The sequence below is a fragment of the Bombyx mandarina genome, chromosome 22, assembly GCF_030267445.1.
Source record: "Bombyx mandarina strain Sakado chromosome 22, ASM3026744v2".
NCBI classification, from domain to species: domain Eukaryota; kingdom Metazoa; phylum Arthropoda; class Insecta; order Lepidoptera; family Bombycidae; genus Bombyx; species Bombyx mandarina.
This window is the reverse complement of record NC_143228.1, coordinates 9,957,380-9,980,499: the sequence shown is the minus strand read 5'-3', so window position 1 is coordinate 9,980,499 and position 23,120 is coordinate 9,957,380. Positions and strand designations below refer to the sequence as shown.

Below are 23,120 nucleotides of genomic sequence, written 5' to 3'. Positions count from 1 at the left end.
GGCGACACGTATGGTTTCCTTGAAATCACACTAAAGTAGCATGATATTAAACGATAAAGAAAATTAAAGTTTATTTTCATCGTATAAAATTATAGAATTGCTTTCAGGATCATATTACTGTTCTTACCGTTACCGTTCTTACTGTTCTTCTTTATTTAGCGACGTATTTGACCTAGCAAAATTGATTACTATGAAAATATTCCTTTTGTTAAACACTACACAAGCGAATATTAACCCATAGACACAGTCAACTGAGTTTCTCGCCGGATCTTCTCAGTGGGTCGCGTTTCCGATCCAGTGGTAGATTCTGCGAAGCACTGCTCTTGCTAGGGTCGGTGTTAGCAACACTCCGGTTTGAGCCCCGTGAGCTCACCTACACACGTTAGGGCGAAGCTGAAATAGCCTCTCAAGGCTATCAGCATAGGTAGGAGAAAAAAAAAGTGAATAACCTTATATTCTCATACTATTTATACTCATACGATATTTAATTCTACAACCTATTGGCGTTATAAAATAATAACTGAAAAGCAATGTGTTCGCAGAAACGATAAAGACATTTTCTTCCACTTAGCGAATAATTATCCTCTAAACATAGGTCAAATTTTTTTGTAAATTTCGTTAGCACCATTCAAATTTTTGCCAGAAAACTTTTATACATACCATTGCATACGGTTTGTTTTGCATCTTTGCATATGTTAAGTACCAAATATAAATTGACTCAAGATATATCAAAATTAGGTAAAGCTTAAAACAACATTATAATTACTACATTTTCATATGCCAAATATCGCCTCATTTTTTTTACAAGTATAACATTAGAATGTACCAAATCAAACGAGTACAACTCATCCGTGATTCGGCCACTAATAATACAATAGCGAATTCGAATACAGTGTACGAAACAGAGGAGTGATATGTTGAAATGTTGACTGCGAATTTCATTGTTGAAAGGGTTAGGTACGGTGAAACGGTGATTGTAGCGGTGGACGGTTTTAATAAAAGGTGTCTAAAACGGGTTTACAGATCCGCGGGGCCACTCTGGAAGGCCGGTTTTCCCGCTAACAGATCTGTGCCAACGTAAACAATACGCCTTTTATTTTGTTTATTTATATCGCACTATCTGCTCAAACTCTTGCCTTAATATTATAATGAACAGGATGGATGATGTTGATAACTAAAATATACAGGTTCCCTCTATTTCGAAATACCAATACAATTTCTCCATTATCTGTCCGGAGAAATAGCCGCATTTTTTTAGTTATGAGATTCATCATGAGATCTCTTTTATACCAGCCATAGGACCGATACCAGCGACCGGCCTATTCCTGCTATAAATCAATTATGTTTTAAGGATGGAATATCCGATAATCTAATCCAACCGAGGATAGGTGTATCCGTATCCTGCCTATTTTATAACTAAACAATTATGCGTTCTATTTAAAAGGATGAGATGACTGTCATACAATGCAATTGGGACTACGATATAATGTATCGGTGTGAGTGGTATCCGTTCATATTTCTCATATCTATGGGTTTCGGTATCTACTAAACACCAGGTGGGCTAACCGCTACTACTTATTAGCCCACAGACGTCCACTGCTGGACATGGGCCTCCCCCAATCCTCGCCACAAAGACCGGTCCTGCGCTGCCTGCATCCAGCGGATCCCCGCGAATCTCAATAGATCGTCCATCTTGTAGGAGGCCTACCCGTCTTCCGGTACGCGGTCGCCACTCAAAAACTTCCTTGCCCCAACGGCCAATCGTTCTACGAGCAATGTGTCCTGCCCACTGCCACTTCAATGTCGCAATCCTTTGGACTATGTCGGTTACCATGATTTTCCGGCGAATCTCCTCATTTCTGATTTGATTTCGCAGGGAAACTCCGAGCATAGCCCTCTCCATTGCTCTTTGGGTGACCTTGAGCCTTCTCATAAGGCCAATTGTGAACGACCATGTCTCAGTGCCATATGTCATCACTGGCAACACACACTGGTCAAAGCTAATCGTCTACATGTTGCCTTAACTCAGTTTGGTTTCCATCGACGATCAGATGTGGATTCGACTGGTTCAATAACATCCGGTTCGCTGCTCCAGTGCGAGAATGGAAGTCTGGCGTTTTTCATGCCAAATCATTTTTCGTTCGCATCTAATACAAAAAAAACACTAATCTCAGAACTCAAGCTTGGTGGCGGCAATAGATATGTAATGCCAATTTGGGCTTTAGCACAAGCAAGCGAGTCAGTTAGTTTGCCGTGTTTATTTACAACAGATAAAATTACGATTTCATTAATTTTCAATGTAAATCACACCAGTGATGATAAATTAACGAAAATGTTATTATTTACTTTATTTTATACTACAATGCTATGGGTTATAATCCATGTTTTGACTACTTCATACTAACAACTGCGCAAGAACTCTAGCCATTTAAATATTCCAAGAATGCGTAATCATTTATTTGAATAATACCGTTTTATAAGCGAAATGGTTAACGTCATAACAACAGTTTGAAACAAATCTATTCATTCTTCGGCGCTTGTTTAGTTTCTTAGAAATTTCTATTCATCGCGCGAACGTCGATGTGAACGTAAAACAGGCTATCAATCATAATATTATCTTACCTAATGATGGTATTTTAAACAAAGTTTGTAACGTAATCGAAAAATCTTTTACATTAAATAATTTTATATAAATTTTAGTTCTGAGATATACAGGGTACAGTTTGATTAAATGTTTGGAAGGTTATACGATACAATTGGGATTTCGACCTCATGTCTCAAGGTGAGTAGTGGCATTCACATTGTGATACTGATGCATACATAAGCTATAGTGCCCATCAATTATCAAAAACAACGCTACTAATTTAAAAAGTACTTTAATTTGTGAATTAATTACCTATACATTAGTAAGTAGGTTTAGGTGGAACGCTTATTTAACCATACATCGCTACATGTTGAAGCATTAGAATCTGGCGGGTCGCGATTCCGATCCGGTGGTAGATTCATTCGCGAAGCAGTTGCTCTTGAGTTGTTAGGTCTCCTTCGGAGGCGCTCGGGCAGCTGTTAGCAAAGCCCATTCCTTCTGGCTGAGCCTTTGCACGCCCACCTGTCCTGGTGAAACTGGAAAGGCCTCCGGGCCACCAGTAAGCCTTCAATCATAAAGCAATAGAATCCATACATTCTAATTGAGTGGCCTACAGAGCACAAGCATCTCTAAAACTAAAAACACAAAACATTAGGTATAAACATGTTGTTCTTGATAAAAATCCAGCCTGAACAATAATACTTTCTGAATGTATGTACATGCCCATTAGAATATAGCGTGAGGACACATTATGTTTCTTAACTTTAAAATAAGTACAAAGTACGACCCAAGACATGATTTAAAACGAAGCCCAAATAAATATGCTCCCTGACAACATACAGGCCGTTCACCTTCCTATTATTGATTTCCATGTTACATGCACACAGCAACACATTTACAATCGCTTTAAGAAATGACTTTAGGCTAAAAGCAATTCCAATTACAAGTCATATTTCCGGAGGATCTTACAAAGCTTTCTCGATTTCCGTCCTTCCTCTTTTATCAGTAGTAGAAATATTTCCCTACCGTTCTATGAGCTAGCTATCAATCAGACGTACGACATGTGTTTTTTGCGTCAATAATGCAGTTGACACGTCGACTTCAGTTGTGATATCTGGTTATCATGTGAGACGATGACATTAATAACCATTTTCCCATTTAAAAAAGGTATTATCTACATTCAAAAATATTTTATACATCAAAACTTGAAAAGGAAATCCCAATATACAGAATAACTTACAATTTATTTGAATAAATAACGAGTAGCGTAGCGATCTAGTATTTGCTTAGGCAAAATAAACCTTTGTTTGATACATCTTTTTACTATTTTAAACCTACAAAGCCTTGATGTGTAAAGAACATCTATTTTACTCTTCTTTTTTCGACATCACATCAGTAGATATTGTTAAAGGACAGTGGTTTTTTTTTTGCTTTTAGATAAATTGTTAGTGAATAAAGTATGTAATATTATTATAATTGTTTGTTTATATAACATTTCCCCGTTGGTAAAATTTTCATGAAAAAATTTGTATCCAATACTGGTATGAGTAGTTTGGTTTTATAAGTTCCATCCATCTCTCCAAGAAAGGATTTTAATAAGTTTTCGAATTTTTTCATTCAGTCAAGCTCTGGGTAAACTAGAATATTACGGACTTAGTTTTTATGTTTTTTTTTAAATAAGTGAGTAGACTTTAGTAAGCTAAAAATTAAAAGGAATAACCTTCAACAGGGTTATGTTTTAATGTAGGCTCAAACCATCGTACAAGTTTAAATAAATTCCGATTTGGTAGTTACCAAATTTCCTACAAGGCAACATATCGATACTAGGTAATCTATTTAGGCTATAAGGTCTTGTAACCATTGGCCGTAAATAAATAAAAAAGGTAATCGATTTTTTTTCCTACCTATGCTGATAGCCTTGAGAGGCTATTTCAGGTTCACCCTAGCGTGTAGGTAAGCTCTCGGGGCTCAAGCTGGAAGTGTTGCCAACACTGGCCCTAGCAAGAGCAGTGCCTCGCAGAATCTAGCACTGGATCGGAAACACGACCCACTGAGACAATCCGGTGAGAAACTCAGTGGCCATCGATTAAAGAAATTATTTCAGATATACATATCTATTATATATATAAAAATGAATTCGTTAGTTTCGCTAAAACTCGAGAACGGCTGGACTGATTTGGCTAATTTTGGTCTTAAATTATTTGTGGAAGTCCAGAGACAGTTTTAAAGAAGGTTTGAATAAATATGAAAATGCTCGGAATTAAATAAAAATAACAATTTTGTTTTCCGTTTGATGTGTCCCCCGTCGGACGGATTCTTTTGTTTAGCTTAAGTTTATTTTATACAGAAGTTTAGGTATTTTATTTATCGATTGAGGCATTACGAAGTGCCGGGTCAGCTAGTAATACATATGTTTTCCACCTGATCCAGAAAATAATTTTTTTTCTTTCGATTGCATTTGTCTATGTTTTTATTTCTAAATCAGCTGAAGAGATCAACTTATGCTTTACGTAATATTTACCGATTACTGGAGCCCGTAAATCAAAAAGGCGACTTACCTTCCTACATCAGTTCAAATTGGAATAATGGGAGTCCTACCATTCACACCGGAACGTAAAATTATTTCACGGTAGAATTATGTGGGTTGTTTTTTCTAAAATGAAGGTTCCCAACATCCTAATAAAAAAAGGGTGGCACTCGGGAACTGCCGCAGTAAAGCTATTGCATAGCATTTTTTATCAACTTCTGCAATTATAATTAGACAATGATAATTTAATATTAAAACAATAATAAAACAAGACCACGCTGTATTAAACATTAATAAAAGCAAAACATTAACTGTCCCCTTCACACTCATAAGCTAGACCGCGCGAGAGAGAGATGGGCAGACTTTTCATGATGCGCATGCAGTGTGACATCACGCCACGCGCTTATTCACAAACACTACACAAGCGCAACGTGTGAATGTGTTGAATGCGAGCTACATTGTAGGCGTAGTGAGGGGTGGAAGGTTTTTTTCGTTACGGAATTTCATGATTTCGGGCTCAAGACCCGCGATAAAATCTATGCAATAGCTTAAAAAAGTAAAAAGTTAAGAGATTAAAGCATTCTGAATTCAAGCTCAATATGTATTTTCTAATTAAATTAACAATGGTTACGATTGAACCTCTTGTTTTCAATTCTTCGAACGACTCATTAGTCAGCGTTCTACGTATAAATAGGCAAACAACACAGTTAATTGCCATTTTCACTCTGTTCGTTCTCTAATCCTATAAGCATAGTCATAAAAAAAAGCCGTTTGTTTTCGTCAACAGAGAAAATATATCAATAAGCATAAAACGAATTTATATATTGAGATGTGGGTGATTCTGGTTGGATTCCGTCTATTGAACGTACATTAGTTATTTTAATTAGGTCGGTATGTCGCGAAACTTTATTATTGTATTAATCAGTTGTTCCGTTTTATGTCGCGCTGACACTGATTGTTCGGGTAAAATGACGTTCCTAACAAAAGGACTCCCGCAATGAACTGTCACAGTTTAAATTGATGTCAGCGTGGAAATTATAATGTCTCGAAAATAATTTTCTTTTTAATAAGCTTTTATTAGCTTCAGACGTATGTATGTTTGTAATGGAATTTTTGAACATGATTTTGACCCCCTTCAGAACGTCGGATTAACTCGATATTTGGTATACTTATTAAAGACTGATGCCAATTCAATATTAAAAAAAAAAAAGGACAAAAAAATTGGAAAAATTTAAATTCAAATTAAAAATTAAAAATAAATAATAGTTTAAAAAACTAACAACTAAAGGCTTATATAAAAAATTCAACTAAAAAATAGAAAATTAAAAATAGTGTAAGAAGAAATTATTTTATTGTAAAAAAAGCGTGGCGTGCTTTCCAGGATATTATCAAAACCCCACTACCCCCGCCAGGGCTTCGCCCCTGAACCCCAGCTCGGTACTCCACGAACTTTCGGCCTGGTAGGAGAAAAAATAGTATATGTACCGCGGGAAAAAAGAAGAAAAAGAAATGTACTACCAATTCGTCGCAACTTCAATATTATGCTAACTGTTATTATGAATAAAATAATAAACAGCATCGTATTTTGCGAATCAAACACATTATTAAAACCAATAATACGGTTTATTCTTGCATTTTTTATACGCCCATATATAACTAGATATAAAAAAGCGGGACGAAACCGTGATTTTTTTAAAATATACGAATAAATAGTAGCAGCAGTAGTAGTATAAATTATAACAAATCACTAATAATTATTTAATCAACGTAATAGTTCAAAATAATACTGAACCTATAAGCAAATAACCTACCCGTCTCGCAGGGAGAACAAATTAGAAAAACACGTCACTAAATTTAAGCCGGTGGATTCATCAGGCGACGCTTCTCTGCTCAGTAAAGGTGATGTAAAATAGAATTACTTTCGGAGCTTCTGCGCCTTCATTCTAATAATATGAACGAACACTCGTTCCACTTTACTTAAGAGTACATACACAAGTACACATACATACACAACAAATTTGGAAAATAAAATCACTACTTTGAAAAATACATTTTATGTTTAACTAGCTGACTCGGCAGACTTCGTAGTACCTCAATCGATAAATAAAAGACCTAAACTTTTGTATAAAATAAACTTAAAACAAACAAAAGGAATCCGTCCGACGGGGGTCACATCAAAGGAAAAACAAAATTGTTATTTTTATTTAATTCTGAGCATTTTCATATTTATCTACCTTTTAAATCTTCTCTGGACTTCCAGAAGTAATTCAAGACCAAAATTAGTCAAATCGGTCCAACCGTTCTCGAGTTTTAGCGAGACTAACGAACAGCAATTCATTTTTATATATAGAGATAGATATTATATTCATAATATAATATTCAGCACAGTTACATTGACAATAATGATAATAATGCCAATGTTCAAATGCTAACAATGCCAATGCTGTTTGAAGAGTCAGAAGCGGTAAGCTACAACTGTTATTACATAATTTAACAATCGTACACGTATAAAAATCCAAACGTGTTTATAGTCTTTATAAGCTGACAGGATTCGCGAAAGGGATCGCGACCGGGTGTTCGTTCTTGGCGCTCTGCCACGAAGAACCAACCATCTTGGCTTTGAAGAGAGGTTAAGTGGTTGCTTTGTCCTATATCAGTCTCTCGCGGTTTGTCCATGTATGTCAACGAACTACTGAACATGCACGCGTGAAGCTGGAAACAGAACTTTATAAATAAAGTGGCAAAATTGCGAATGTAGCTTATGAAATTACAAATAATAATTTGTTTACCTTGTCTATAGTAGTATTACATAATTATTTTAAACTTCCTAAATTACATTATTTATTATTAAAATAATGAAAATGGTTTTTATAACAATGGTCATGTTGCGATCTATTGGGAGCGATATTTTATCACGGACAGTTTATTGTCGCCAACTAGCCTGATATTGTGATGATAGGTCTACGCGTCCAGCAGTGTTGGTTTATATCACAGTTCTTCATAACCAGAACCTCGTGAAGGCAGAAAAGGAACAATTAATAAAATATTTAGACTAAGCCCACAAACCTTGGTAAATACGCCATGTGGTATGTTGATTCAACTCTCATTATTCCGCTCCGTTGTCTCGGTGGACGGTTTGATAGCAAAAAATTTCAACTCACACCTTAAGAAGCTTTTGTTACTCGGTTAGAGCCCTAGTGTAGAAAGTACTTATATGACGCGTGATAAGACGCATATCGTGAGGAGGTTTTCACTATCGAGCCCTAGCACTCGACAATATATTTTTTGTATACTAAATTTAAAAATAATAATTATTTCTTTTAATAATATTATTTCTTTACTTTTTTTAAGAGGCATTATGTATTTAATCTACCTAATATTTAAGCTACCAGCACTCGAGCGCGCTGTCGAGGAGATACAAAAGAGCAACCGCTTGGCGGTGTATCGCATCCCGACCCGGCAGGCTGGTTCTGGTCCGGCGGGGTATTTCGGGACACCAGCGGCGCCGTTTGATCGCCGTCTGACCGACGTTTCAGAGCCTTCGATTCGCCTTGAAGGCTCCGTCGGCCGGGCATCCTTGGGGGAAACTGCGCCATCTGGTTGTAGTGTTGACCGCAGGAACCACCTTATCTTATCTGGGTTCTGACCGTGGAGGGGATCGGAAGTCGTTTAGTGGGTAAGGCCCTTAAAACAGTCGGTCTCGCAGTCGCGGACCAGTCCTACATACTCCACGGGCCCTCTAGGCGCGGGGTCCTTGGAGGAGGTACGGACCCGGCCCCGAAAAAAAAAAATAAGGCCATCCAGGGGCCTTAGTAACGTATGTTATTACTTCAGTGCGTTGGGCACCGGAGACCTACATGGCACTCAAAGAGTAACAAATAATGTTCTTCAAATCAAAAATTTACCGCAAAATTCAATTCAATGTTTTCTTATGCAGGATCAGGGCATTGAAATATTATATGACATTACATCGGCAGAGCTTATGCAGCGTTGACTCGATTAATCATTTAGGCACGGAAATATAGTGTTGCTTTTATATGACGCCCTACAACAGCAAGTCATATTTTCGTGAGGTGCAGTGAGAGATGGCTTCTAATAAGTCTCAAAAAATCACATTTGTTCGACATTGCTTACGGACGCTTCAGTTTTTATATAATTTTTTTATTGCATAGGTTGATGGACGAGCTTACAGCCAACCTGGTGTTAAGTGGTTACCGGAGACCATAGACATCTACAAAGTGACATCTATCAGTTACGTTTATATTACAAACCGATCAGTCCTAGAGAGGGATTGCTTCCAATGAGTTTCTTCCGAGTCAAAAACGACAAAATTCTTCTATATTGTATCTATGAATAGTGGTATTACCTGCGACAAGACTGCGGAGCGACAGGCCAGCTACGCCGTGACCGTAACACGAGAGCAACACGTGGCATTGAACCGTGCACGTTACTCATCTGCGGGGCCGATGTCCGTTTCCGACTCCACCCACGGCGGCTGTTATTGGCGCCCCAAAGGTGTGAAGTCCCGTACTCTGAAAATTTAAAAGCTGTTAGTTATTTTTTCTGGCGAACTGTGAACTCGTACACGGGACGAGTATATGCGATTAATACCGTCTTTACCATAAGGGCACACGGGGCCCGTGCCCAGGGCCCCCATTCTCAGGGGGCCCCGAAAGACCGACAATTTCTCTCACACGTTTATTCTCAAAACATTTTTGTCGGGCACATTACACTTTTTTCAGAAATCAGTAATCAGAAGGTATTTACAAGGAATATACTATGCCTATAATAGAAGATTTTGCTCAACAGGAATCCCGAAAGAAACCGTTATCGAAATCGTAACCAAAAAACATTAATATCATTAATGACATATTATATCATACTGTATTTGATTACCTATAACAAATGGTCATACTCAGTAAAAAATGTTGTTATAATTCGCTTTTTTTACTTTCCAAAAGGGCCTCAAATTCTTGTGTGCGCAAGGGCCCCATCCTAGCTTAAGACGTGCCTGTATGCGATGGCATATGCATTGAGATTAGTAAGACCTTATGTTTCAATTTAATAATATATTTGGCCTTTTTTATATTGCTTAGATGGGTGGACTAGCTCACAGACCGTCTGGTGTTAAGTGACTACCAGAGCCTATGGACATCTACAACGTAAATGCCGCCACCCACCTTGAGATATGAGTTCTAAGTTCACAGCATAGTTACAACGGCTGCCGCACGCTTTAAGCCGAAACGCATTACTCCTTCACGGCAGAAATATACAGGATGGTGTTACCTACCTGCGCGGACTCACAAGAGGTCCTACCACCAGTAATAAACATACTGGCTTCTTTTCTACATATTTTTATTACACTTCTTCAATTTACACGTACAGCGCACTTTACATTTTTTTATTTATTGAATATATGCTATCTCGAGGCTATTCCTTCATCATGTAAAACGCCCGTGAATAGCAGATGCTAAGTACCTATATACATTGAGATATATTATAGGTACCCATCTGCGATATTTTATCACCCTATATTGATTTAATTCCTTTATTTCAATCGCCAGGAAGACGACTTACCGACTACTCCTAAGAATGAACATCAATATTGTGAATTTGAAATTCACAAACTAATTTAGAGGGCAAAGCGATGTTGGCGTCAAAAATGCTGGCAGTCCTCAACGGAGCGATGCGAAACTTCACGCCTGGACCAAGACTTTTGCTTTAAAAGCACAGGTCCGGCCTCGCCTGGGATACTGCTCCTACCTCTGGGCCGGGACTCCCAAATACCAGCTACCTCCGTTTGACTCCATACAGAAGAGTGACGTTTGTATTATTGATATCATTATCATGAATCGTTTGGAGCCTCTGGGTCTGCGGAGAGACTTCGGCTCCCTCTGTTTTTTGTACCGTATGTTCCATGGGGAGTGCTCCGAGGAATTGTTTGAGATGATACCATTATCTCGTTTTTATCATCGCACCGCCCGCCACCGAAGTAGAGTTCATGAACTATTCATATACTATGTGGAGCCACGGCGTTCATCCACAATGCGTTTCCAGAGATCATTTTTGCCACATACTATCCGCCTTTGGAGTGTGCTTCCTTCCCTCCACGATGTTTCTCGAGCGCTATAACTTGTCTCTCTTCAAAGGAAGCTTGTATAGCAATCTGGCATTGCTGACGTCCATAAGCGACGATAGCCACTCACTATCAGGTGGGCCGTATGCTAGTCTGCCTACACGGCCAACGAAAAAAAAAATTAATGCTTTCAAACTAATGTACTATAATTGCGTTGCGTTAAATTCAAGCAAACAATGCTATTGAATTTATTTCACACTCAACATATTATAAGCTTCGAATGGTTTTCTCGAACGCGAACAAGCTTGTTTAAAATAAAGGGTATATTGAAAACACATTATATTTTGAGCATCGAAATATCTGCTTTGCTTTAAAGTGATTGATTTTAGATACAAAATTAATTACTTTGCGCCGAAAGGTATTTTGAGTTAAACGATGTAAAACCGTTGACGTGGAACTGCGGTAAGCGGCGATGACAATCAACTCGACCCGTTACAATGTATCGATCACGGCGCAGGCCTTTCATAGCCTCTTTACATGCAAATGAACCTACGTTCACTCGAAAAGTCCATGTATAAATCAAAAAGCTGAACATCTTATTCTATTTTCACGCCGTAATGAGACATGAACCACGGACGATAATATTGTATGTATATAGCGAAATTTATTCGATAATTTAATCGATTTGGGTTGTCGTTGAGCTTATTAATAACTAGCTTTTGCCCGCGACTCCGTCCGCGTGGAATAGTTACTTTGGCATAACGCTAAATTTTACCCCCTACTTCATTTACGTAGAAAGTGAAAATATTTTTGAATTATAGAATGTCAAGGAGCTATTTAAACCTGTATTTTAAAACATTATTTATTGGGGCTCCACTTGTATTGGTCTTACCGTGATGTTATATAAGCTATAGCCTTCCTCAATAAACGGGCTATCTAACACTGAAAGATTTTTTCAAATCGGATCAGGAGTTCCTGAGATTAGTGCGTTCAAACAAACAAACTCTTCCGCCTTATAATCTAACATATAAAATTCTCGTGTCACAATGTTCGTTTCCATACTCCTCCGAAACCGCTTGACCGATTCTCATGAAATTTTTTATGCATATTCAGTAAGCCTGAAAATCGGCTACTATCTATTTTTCTAACCTTTAAGTGATAAGGGGTGTTCACACAAAAAAAAAAAAAGTTTTTTTTTTTTTTATATATTTGATATTTTGTTATTTTTAAACAACATTCCCTCATCGTTCACAGCGCTCCAGGCCTTTTTCACTCATATTCCACATCCTTATACACTTCCAATAAGTTAGTAATTTTTTTTCTACACTTAAAAATTCTCTACAAATCTTATATATGGCAAGACAACGTTTGCCGGGTCATCTAGTATTAGTATAGATTTAGTGATCTCGTTTATCAACCATTTATTACTATTGTATCTCTCTATCACTTTCAATATACTGAAGAGTCAATAGGTTGTCATGAAACTTCCTTACACCGTTCTACAACTTTATATGTTTACTTTTCTATTGGCCTGCTCTCGTTTTGTATAAAAAGCTTTGTTAGATCAGATTGAAATATTTTCTCATAACGAATCTTGACTACTTTATTATTATAGGATCGTGATTTTCATTGATAGGCCCATATTTGGATCAGATGATGTGCCTGCGTCGGTTTCTGTACATGGTGCTTCTAACCGTCGAACTGAAGTTGGGTGAAAATTTTTGTTGCATGCTCCATCTATTTGGGAGCAGTCCTGGGGCTCAAGTATGGTAACATAGATAAGAAAAATAGATTTTGGTACATATAATAAATATATACTATTTTGAAAGTAATACGTGCTAAACTAACTTTCTCGGGATATTTCTTGTTTTAATCCTTCGATTAACAATTTCTACGCGCAAAAATATTCTTTTTTATAAGCATGTTTCATTCGTCATAAAATAAAAGTTTATTTACCCAATAAATGAAAATTTTAACTGCACACAATTTCTCTTTATAACTGAGTAAACGTGCAACTTCAGCTTCGTTCGGGTATTTAACAAAAAATTCAAAATTCGAAATTATAATACACACACATCTATTTACCTACGTGAGGCTACCTACTAAAAAAAGAAGATTATAAAGAAAGTTTGAATATTATTATTTTAATGAACTTTTATTTTTATTTTATTAATGAAATTTTTGTTACTAACCTTGTTTGTTATTTTTAATAAGTATTTAATTATTATTACATTTACTATTTAATTATTATTATTATTAGAACACTTAGTGTGGCATAATTATAATAGTAGACATATGCTGACGGGACTCTTTTTGTAAATAATGATGTATTCAGTAAAGTCGTACTACATTATTTTATTCTACCATCAATAGGTTTTCGCAGCTCTCGCGATCTAAATAATATTTTAGGTATTTTTTTACACCTTAGGGTACATTATTGGAATTTTAGTAAGGACACCTAATTTTTTTTAAATATAATATAGTCTATATCACTCGTGGATAGTGCTTTCCAACAGTGAAATAATTTTTCAAATTAGTTCTGTAGTTTCGGAGCCTATTCAATGCAAACAAACAATCAAATCTTTCCTCTTGATATGTAATATTAGTATAGATTAATAAATAATTTATCGTTGCACCAAACGGAATTTTGTTGGTTTGGAAAGCAAGTTCAGATAAAAATACGTAGTCGTATCGAAAGTTCTAGACTATAAACAGAACTAAGCAACGAACAAGTTGCCCGTATTGTTTAAATGATTTCTTCCAGTCACGGAGATAGTTCACAAACTTTAATTAAAGTAGTCTACTATGTTTGTTGCGATAGTCTGCTATATGCCATAGTTTCTACCGCTTCTTGTGACGTTTTATATTGTCGGATACGGTTAAAACTAACTAACTAAAACATTTCATTTGGTAAAACTTACTGTGGGCAAAGGTATTTTTGTCAACTAAGTTAGATCAAACATTGGATCCATAAAACAATTTTAATCTATTAAACTTATTGTTGTATACTTGATAATTACTTTTTGATTAGAGAATATTGATTTTTCAAAAGAACTGTTACAGCTACGATTGGCTTAGCTTTTCTTTTAGTTCTATTTTAAATGTGGTTTTCTAATAATATATATACATTTATATGTTGTTGTCGAATTCTTTCAAGTCTCAAGGTAAGGTTGTAGCGTTAAGTCTTTAAGGTGTTGGCATTCACTCTGTGATATATATGGGCTCCGGAATCCACTTTACAGCAGTTGGGCTATGAGGTCGTTCATCCGACTTTTTTTTTATTACTTAGCTGGGTGGACGAGCTCACAGCCCACCTGGTGTTAAATTGTTACTGGAGCCCATAGACATCTACAAAGTAAATGCGCCACCCACCTTGAGATATAAGTTCTAAGGTCTCAAGTATAGTTACGACGGCTACCCCACCCTTCAAACCGAAACGCATTACTGCTTCACGGCAGAAGTAGGCAGGGTGGTTGTACCTACCCGTGCGGACTCACAAGAGGTCCTACTATCAGTAATTACGCAAATTATAATTTTGCGGTTTTGATTTTTATTACACGATGTTATTCCTTCACCGTGGAAGTCAATCGTGAACATTTGTTGAGTACGTATTTCATTAGAAAAATTGGTACCCGCCTGAGATTCGAACACCGGTGCATCGCTCAACACGAATGCATCTAACGCCTTATTCTTTAGGCCATGACGACTTCATAGGCCACGACGACATCAACTAAACATTTTTTTTTTTAATTTTGAAGATTCACATTACAATTTAATTTTAAGCACGGGCTCTCGTATACTTTGCTCGAAAATTGTAACGTAGTTAGTTATAAAGTGGGACGTGAAATCCAGTACTTACGCAAGTAGCCTAGAGATGGATGCGGGCCTTGTTCCGAGCAGGCTCTGCGGCCTCGGGCACTCAGCAGGACCTCCCTGCGCGGCGGCTGCGGCATGTCATCGCCACTGTCATTAGACATGTCGACAGCGCACGCGCCGCCTCCCTCCTCCCTACCTTCTTCCACTACACACGCGGACATCACTTTGAAATTAATCACCGACTACACTTCACACCACCAATTTTATGTTTTATACAGCTAATGTATTTTTAATAGTCGTCTGAAGTAATAACAATCTTCTTTGGAGCAAAAATTCAGAATTCCGCGCTCAGTCAATCTGAAACAATAAATAAATACGTTTGTGAAAATTGTTTTGTTTTTCAATTTTCATTAAAAAACAATAAAAGAAACTCAACGATCTAAGATCATGACTTTTAATGACATGGCTTTTACTATCATTTTGCAGGTTTAGTCTTGTTTACAACAATCAACTCTACAAACGTTAAATTCAATTTGTGAACGCCCAAATCAAATAAAATGTAGATTCCAAAAGCCATTTGCAATTAATTTTTAATTAATTTTAATTAATGCCCGGAGCGATTCAGTCTATTGGTGTCGCTGGCGGACAAATCCCCAAGATGCTTGCTCCCACTCCCTTGCTCCTGACTCTCCAACAAAGCAAACGGGGCTAGGAAGTCTTTTTACAAAATCAACCCCAAATACTCACGGGAAATAAAGTATGACGACCTAAGACAGAAGATGGAAAGTTCGAGAATTTTCCGCATTTACAAAGCGTTAGCGTTCATTGCGAAAATAAACAAATGAATAGGCCTAAAATTTCTGCGCGTTTCTCGTACACAAATTTCAAATATAGAAGAGCATCGTTTTGTAATTGCTCGCTAAGCCGTTTTACAAGACTGTTTTCAATGTACATACAAAAAGCGAAATTATTTAGACAAGTCACGCAAGCTGATGTTTCATTATTCATTGTTTCATGTTTCATTGTTTCATTATTCATACTTTTATAGCCGTAGACCAATTCGTCAACTAATACCTATAACAAAGAACGTAGACTTGAAACGATAATCATATGTAAATCACAACGAAATACTAAACTACATACCCGTTTTACAATTTCAAACGAACGCTTTGAATGAAAATGCTTTCTCTTAGTCGTGTTTTTCTTGATACAAAATCCTAAATACAAGATAAACAAAATATAAATGTTCGCCTCTATATATTCGAAGGCACAAGACAACAAATTCGATGAAAGCAAATACTAGGAGTAAAGAAACTCAACCGAAAGTAATAGGGTGCTGTCTAAGTGTAAAGGATCAACCGCAATCGGCTGACCGAAAGCTGAGCCTCAACGTCTCAACGAATTTCAGTACACATTCAGTGAAATCTTCTCGGGTGCTCTTTTGATATATATTTTTTCGCTCAATTGACGCTTCCTTTTACTTGATGTTGCAAATTTATGAATTACAAATACGCTTTTTTTAAGTTCTTTTTCTGTTTTCTCGCGCCTCTCCTAATCTAAAGTGCTTTAATTTATTTTTTTATTAAATTACACAACAAAATCAATAGATTAACAATTATAAACTATTGTTTTTTAAAGTGAATTAATTGGCTACAACCGTCTGATATTTTACTAGCCTTTTTTTTTCTAATTAAGGTATTGAATACTTAAATAAATAAAATACTTATAGTTAATGTATGCTTAAGTTACATATCGATTTAAAATGGTTTATAAAACCATTAAATGGTTTATAAAAGACTACATAAAAATTTGTTGAAAAATAAAGACTCGAACGGTAGGCAGCGGCTTGACTACGGTAGGCAGCGGCTTGGCTACGGTAGGCAGTGGCTTGGCTCTGCCCCTGGCATTGCTAAAATCCATGGGCGACGGTAACCACTCACCATCAGGTGGGCCGTATACTCGTCTGCCTACAAAGGCCATAAAAAAAAACTCGAAAAAATTCAATGATCAAAACAAAAGAAAGAATAACGGAATTTTTACTCAGACCAAAAAAAAAAACAAGGCGTTTTATTACCAGCTCTCGGGATACCGCACGAGGCCATGCTTTCACACGTTTACGTAGAGTCGCATCGATCTGACACCACAGCCCCAAACTTTATTGCTTTAATCGAATAATCCCCTGGTAAGCCGGAGGTTGCAGCTATTTCATTATGAAGAAAATGAATTTTTGCGGTAGGCAGCGGCTTGGCTCTGTCCCTGGCATTGCTGAAGTCCATGGGCGACGGTAACCACTCACCATCAGGTGGGCCGTATGCCCGTCTGCCTACAAAGGCAATAAAAAAAAAAAAAAATGCTTTAAAACTAGGTAAACTTGTTTATATCCTGCTATCCCGACGTTGATGTTTTGATATAAATCGTGTCTTTTTTAACAAACTAATGCAACAGAACGAAGCTGTGACTTTTTTTTTTTATTGCTCAGATGAGTGAACGAGCTCACAGCCCACCTGGTGTTAAGTGGTTACTGGACCCCATAGACATCTACAACGTAAATGTGCCACCCACCTTGAGATATAAGTTCTAAGGTCTCAAGTATAGTTACGGCTGCCCCACCTTTCAAACCGAAACGCATTACTGCTTCACGGCAGAAATAGGCAGGGAGGTGGCACCTACCCGTGCGGACTCACAAGAGGTCCTACCACCAGTATCTAACTATCTATATAAATACTATCGCATCGCCAATACGCACATTTGTGGAGCTCTTGGAGCCTCTGGGTATGCGGAGGGACTTCGGTTCCCTCTGTATTTTGTACCGCATGTTCCATGGGGAATGCTCTGAGGAATTGTTCGAGATGATACCAACGTCTCGTTTTTACCATCGCACCGCCCGCCACCGGAGTAGAGTTCATCCATACTACCTGGAGCCACTGCGGTCATCCACAGTGCGTTTCCAGAGATCTTTTTTGCCACGTACCATCCGGCTATGGAATGAGCTCCCCTCCACGGTGTTTCCCGAGCGCTATGACATGTCCTTCTTCAAACGAGGCTTGTGGAGAGTATTAAGCGTTAAGCAGCGGCTTGGCTCTACCCTTGGCATTGCTGAAGTCCATGGGCGACGGTAACCACTCACCATCAGGTGGGCCGTATGCTCGTCTGCCTACAAAGGCAATAAAAAAAAAAGCTACTCATATTACCCAAATTTAAAAAAATCCCCGAATTTTAATGCATCTTGGTATTGGTTGCGAATTCGCTTTTGTATCGTATTATTATTATGACTTATGTACTGTATCATTCTGTAACAAAGAAACAGTCCCAAAAAAATTCTCGAATTATTGTGTAACATATTTTTTTTTAATTGCCTTTGTAGGCAGACGAGCGTACGGCCCACCTGATGGTAAGTGGTTACCGCCGCCCATGGACTTCAGCAATGCCAGGAGCAGAGCCAAGCCGCTGCCTACCAAAACTATTAAATAAATAATGGAGACGTTTAAATGACACGCAAATACATATTATTTCTTTGCTTGTAATACCTTTACAAACATTCAAATTGAATTAATTTAAAGTAGTAGAGTGACATTGTTAAGCTTCTTTTTAATCTTTTAGCTGTTATGTTAAATGTAGTCTGGGCTTTTGTTTAATTAATAATTTTATTTTTTAACGGCCGCCTGGTGTAGTGGTAAGTGACATGGTCACTACACAAGGGGGTCGCGGGTTCGAATCCCGCCAAGGGAAGATATTTGTACGATAAATTATATAAATGTATTTTCCAGGGTTATGGATGTATATTAAATATGTGTATGTGTATAATAAAAATCTTATATTTATTTCCGTTATCTGGTACCTGTAACACAAGTTCTTTACGAACTTATCACGGGACCAGTTAACGTGGCGTGACTGTTAGTAAATATTTATTTATTTATTATTTATTTATTTATTATTTTATTTCAGTCGTTTAGTTACTTGATTATAAGTCAAAGAGATTATAGAGAGATTAAGAGATTATTTTTGATTACCGCTAGTCGCACCCATGATTAATACCAGTATGACGGTTTCATTTTGTATTTTTATCACCATTATATTATTATTTCTATCGTATAGTTTACAATTTTCGTCGTCGGAACGGCTGACGTCTTGGGCTGTTAAGCGTGCATTTTTGCTGATTTTTTATGTATCTTAATATGTATAAATTACGTGTCACGTTGTTTGCTATTGAACCAATTTAAACTTTTTTTTTAAATTATTATGTATTTTGTTCCAACTTAAGCCATAGGATGGTTTTTATTTCGATTAATGGTCGCAATATTTATTAATTAACAATAAAATTATTTCTTATAATGATTATTGTTATTAATTACAAGTTTCATAAGTCTAAAACAGACGGCGCCTTAAATCAGTTTTTACAGACAATTGTAATACGGTCTGACATTAATATCTCATAGATGGCATAAACACCACGTGTTGCTGTGGCTAAAGTATAAGTGAAATTTATTTCGTAGTAAACGCAATACAGTGAAATCCAATTATTCTTACTTTGTTAATATTTGGTATTAGCATAGCTGGCCACGTGTTATTTAGAAACAAAAACCTTAGCCACAGCAACGTGTGGCCGGGTCTGCTAGTATTTTCTAAATAATATAAACATTCAAATTCTGGAAAAACATTATACCCTTCTTCAGCAGGCGGGTAAAAAATCATTAAATCTGGAATCCCACAAATAGATCGGCCCGTATCGCATAAATTATTTTATGGTTTCTTTAAGCTTTATTCGACAGCGTTTAATGTTTAATGTCACGACTTCTGGCTTGAAGCACCGGAAAAGCTCAGAATTTATTTTTTAAATATTTGATACGAAATAAATTTGGAATACGCCCGAAACACCTCACTAAGTACTTTATATAATATGAAGTACTATAAAATGCTCTTCTGTGTATTCTGCGTAAATATTATTGACGTGACAACGTCTTATAATTCGATGGAGCCGGCTGCATGCACGAAAAAACTTGACTCATGCAGCGTTACCTCGCTCTGAGGCGTTCCATTTAAGGCTTGAAGTGCAAGCGAGAGCGCGCAACGAGCGACAAAGAGGCACAATCGGCCTCCGCGTTCGGCAGCGTTCGACATCTGTCTCTCTCCTACTTGAGTGAGCGATGCATCCGCGCGGACAGCTGCTATACACAATAATACATTTACATGTTTTCGTCAAGTATGAAGTTCAGTGAAAAATGAATGTGGCGTCAATTGTTTATAGCAACGATAATTGCGATAATTGAAAAATGAAACCATTCCATCAGTATTTTCTTATGACGTTGTCACGTTTAACTATCGTCAGTAAACCGACTTTACAGACAACCGTTTTTTTTTTTCGAGTGTTGCAGAACACAAAAGAATGATTTTTAACCAACCATTGTTCAATAATGAATGTTTAATTGTCGGTTTTACGTTAAAACTCTTGAGAGCATTATAAGTAGATTGATTAGACAAGATTCACATTTTTAAAATTTTTAGCACCAAACTTTTAGCACCAGCACCATGTTTTAGTTTTAATACTATATTTCGTTCTATTTTTATGATGCACACTTAGTTTCGCTCAAAGCGTCAACAGATGGCGTAAATAGGAGATTGAGGACATCATTGGGAAAATAAGTTCCAACGATAATTTTTTAATACTATACTGCGACCACCTTTCGTGGTTCACTGGTGCACTCGTCAGCCTACATTGGTGATGCCCCACTTTCCTGTCCTTCCTGCTTATGTCTAGCCACGAAGAAGGCATACGACACTGCATCCACATAGGCCAATGTAAATAATGCTCAAGTATTCGATGACATGGTAAATTTTCTGAGATTAATCTCATGTCTCAAAAATACTCCAACTTTTGTGTAACTAATTTTGATACTTTTAAGACCTTTCAGCTGATACTTTAAGAGCAGAGAAAGAAGACATTTGGGATCTTCGAACCACATGTAGGGTAAAGCCGAGATAGATGCCCCACTTTTTGAAATAGTCATGTAATTTTGAAAATATTAATTTTATACGAATAATTTCTATTAATGTAGTTAGCTCAATCCTTTATGTTTAATTAGTATAAACTTTTTTTAACCTATCAAATACAGATTTTGCAGAAATTCGTTTTTCGTAGAACCTTTTTTTGGAGGATAGATGCCTACCTGTATGGATAGTTGCCCCAACAAGAAAATACTGAGTAGGATAGATGCCTGCAGTACAGGATAGATGCCCTTTATACCGTGTAAACGAAAAAACCAAACCAAATATTAAGAAGTTCTATTCCTAACAGAGCAATTGTCTCCAAGAAACATGGGTCATAATAATAAAAAATATTTTGTATTTTTTAAGTCTTTGAATGTTTATAATTAAAAGATAATTCTCATGTCACACAAATGATCATAATTAAAATTTTAAAGCGTTAAGTAAGCGTAAGCTAAACTACAAATTTTTTACTTTCAATATGCATTATCCTATTTTTTATTAAATTAAATTTTACAAATATTTATTCAACAAAAATATAAATTCTTAATTGTTTATAAAATATTCACATTAAGTGTCAATGTGTACATTGCCAAATCATATTTTTTTATATTAAATTAACACAATAAAGATATCTTTATTATTTTGTCCAATTGAAGTTTAACTGGATAGTGCTTTCAATTTTCCACATCTTCTACATCATTTCTATTTTTTTTTTTTTTTTTCCCTACCTAAGCTGATAGCCCTAGCGGCTATGTCAGCGTAACCCTAACTTTAGTAGGTGAGCTCACGGGGCTCAAACCTGACGATGTTGCTAACACGAACCCTAGCAAGAGCCGTGCTTCGCAGAATCTACCACCGGATCGGAAACGCGACCCACTGAGAAGATCCGGCGAGAAACTCAGTGGGCTGTGTCTGAGAGTTAGTTTACTCGTCGAGCCCTTCGTCGCAAGCGACGGGTTCGACGAGAACGGTGACCGGTGCTTGAAGTACCTAAAAGCACCGTTAGTGGATCGGGAGGATCCGAGATGACGTGTTTTGGGCGACGTCGACTGCTTTCCATTCTGTCCGCAGGATCGGGAATGTAGTTACCGGCGGCCACGATGAGAGGGTTCTCGTGTCGTGCCGCTTTATCGAAGTGGCGCATGGACGCCGACTGCAGATACTTACTGATGGACTCTAAGTCCAGGTCGTCATGGAGGTCGACATTCCTGACGAACCACGGGGCTCCGACGGCTATCCTGCAAAAACGGGATTGGATTATTTGAAATGATTTTAGGTGTAGGTATGCGGGCCGCGTGAGCGAACACTACACTTGCATAGGTCATGACGGGGCGTATGCAAGTTTTGTAGAGTGTCACCTTATTTCTAAGGGACATTTTACTTCGCCTACATATCATCGGGTAGAGACGTCCTAGAATGAAGGCGGCACGGTCGCGTACCGTCTTAATGTGGGGGCGGAATGTCATCCTACTGTCGAGGGTGACGCCTAAGTATTTGACCTTCGGGGCCCACGGTATGGGCTGGTCGAACATCGTGATTGGGCGAACGGCGGGGGCGGGGGTGTTGACGCGCCTAGTCGGGAGAGGGATGCTCAGCGTGGTGTTCAGAGGGCGACCCCTTTTGAAGAGCACCGCTGTGCTTTTCGTGGGGTTGATGTCGATGCGCCACTTCCGGAACCACTGTCCCATGGTGGTAGCTGCGGTCTGAAGTCGTCGATGAAGCAACGCCTTCTTCCTACACGAGTAGTTGATGGCGGTGTCATCGGCGAAGAGCGCCAGATGGGTCTCCGGAGACCGGGGTATATCATTGATATACAAACTAAATAGTAACGGGGAGAGGGCTTGGCCTTGCGGGACTCCGGCTGTGACGTGACGGGGCCGGGAACGCGTTCCCTCGACTCGATATCGGAACGAACGGTTCGAGAAGTAGTCTCGTATGATGAGCACGAGTCTGTCTAGCACTCCCATGTTATACAGTTTGTATATCAAACCGTTGTGCCAGACTTTGTCGAACGCCTTCGCTATATCGAAGAAGAGGGCTCCTGTCGGAATGGGTATCATTTCTAAAAACACGTTTCATGTAGCTAGTTCTGAAACATTAAACATGGAATCCAGTCGGATTGCGACTTCGTA

General features: G+C 37.7%; 1 protein-coding gene across 2 annotated transcripts in view; it reads right to left on the bottom strand.

Annotated features, from left to right (window-relative positions):
• Window positions 1-23,120, bottom strand: part of LOC149500347 (uncharacterized) — a 402,287-nt gene that overhangs the window by 301,825 nt on the left and 77,342 nt on the right. For both annotated transcript variants that reach the window (XM_089737127.1, XM_089737128.1), the window contains exons 2-3: window positions 15,047-15,360; window positions 9,478-9,643 (exon numbers count right to left, since the gene is read on the bottom strand). In XM_089737127.1, coding sequence (XP_089593253.1) covers window positions 9,478-9,643; window positions 15,047-15,224 — 344 coding nt within the window. In that variant the 5' untranslated portion in view covers window positions 15,225-15,360. The remainder of the gene's footprint in view (window positions 1-9,477; window positions 9,644-15,046; window positions 15,361-23,120) is intronic.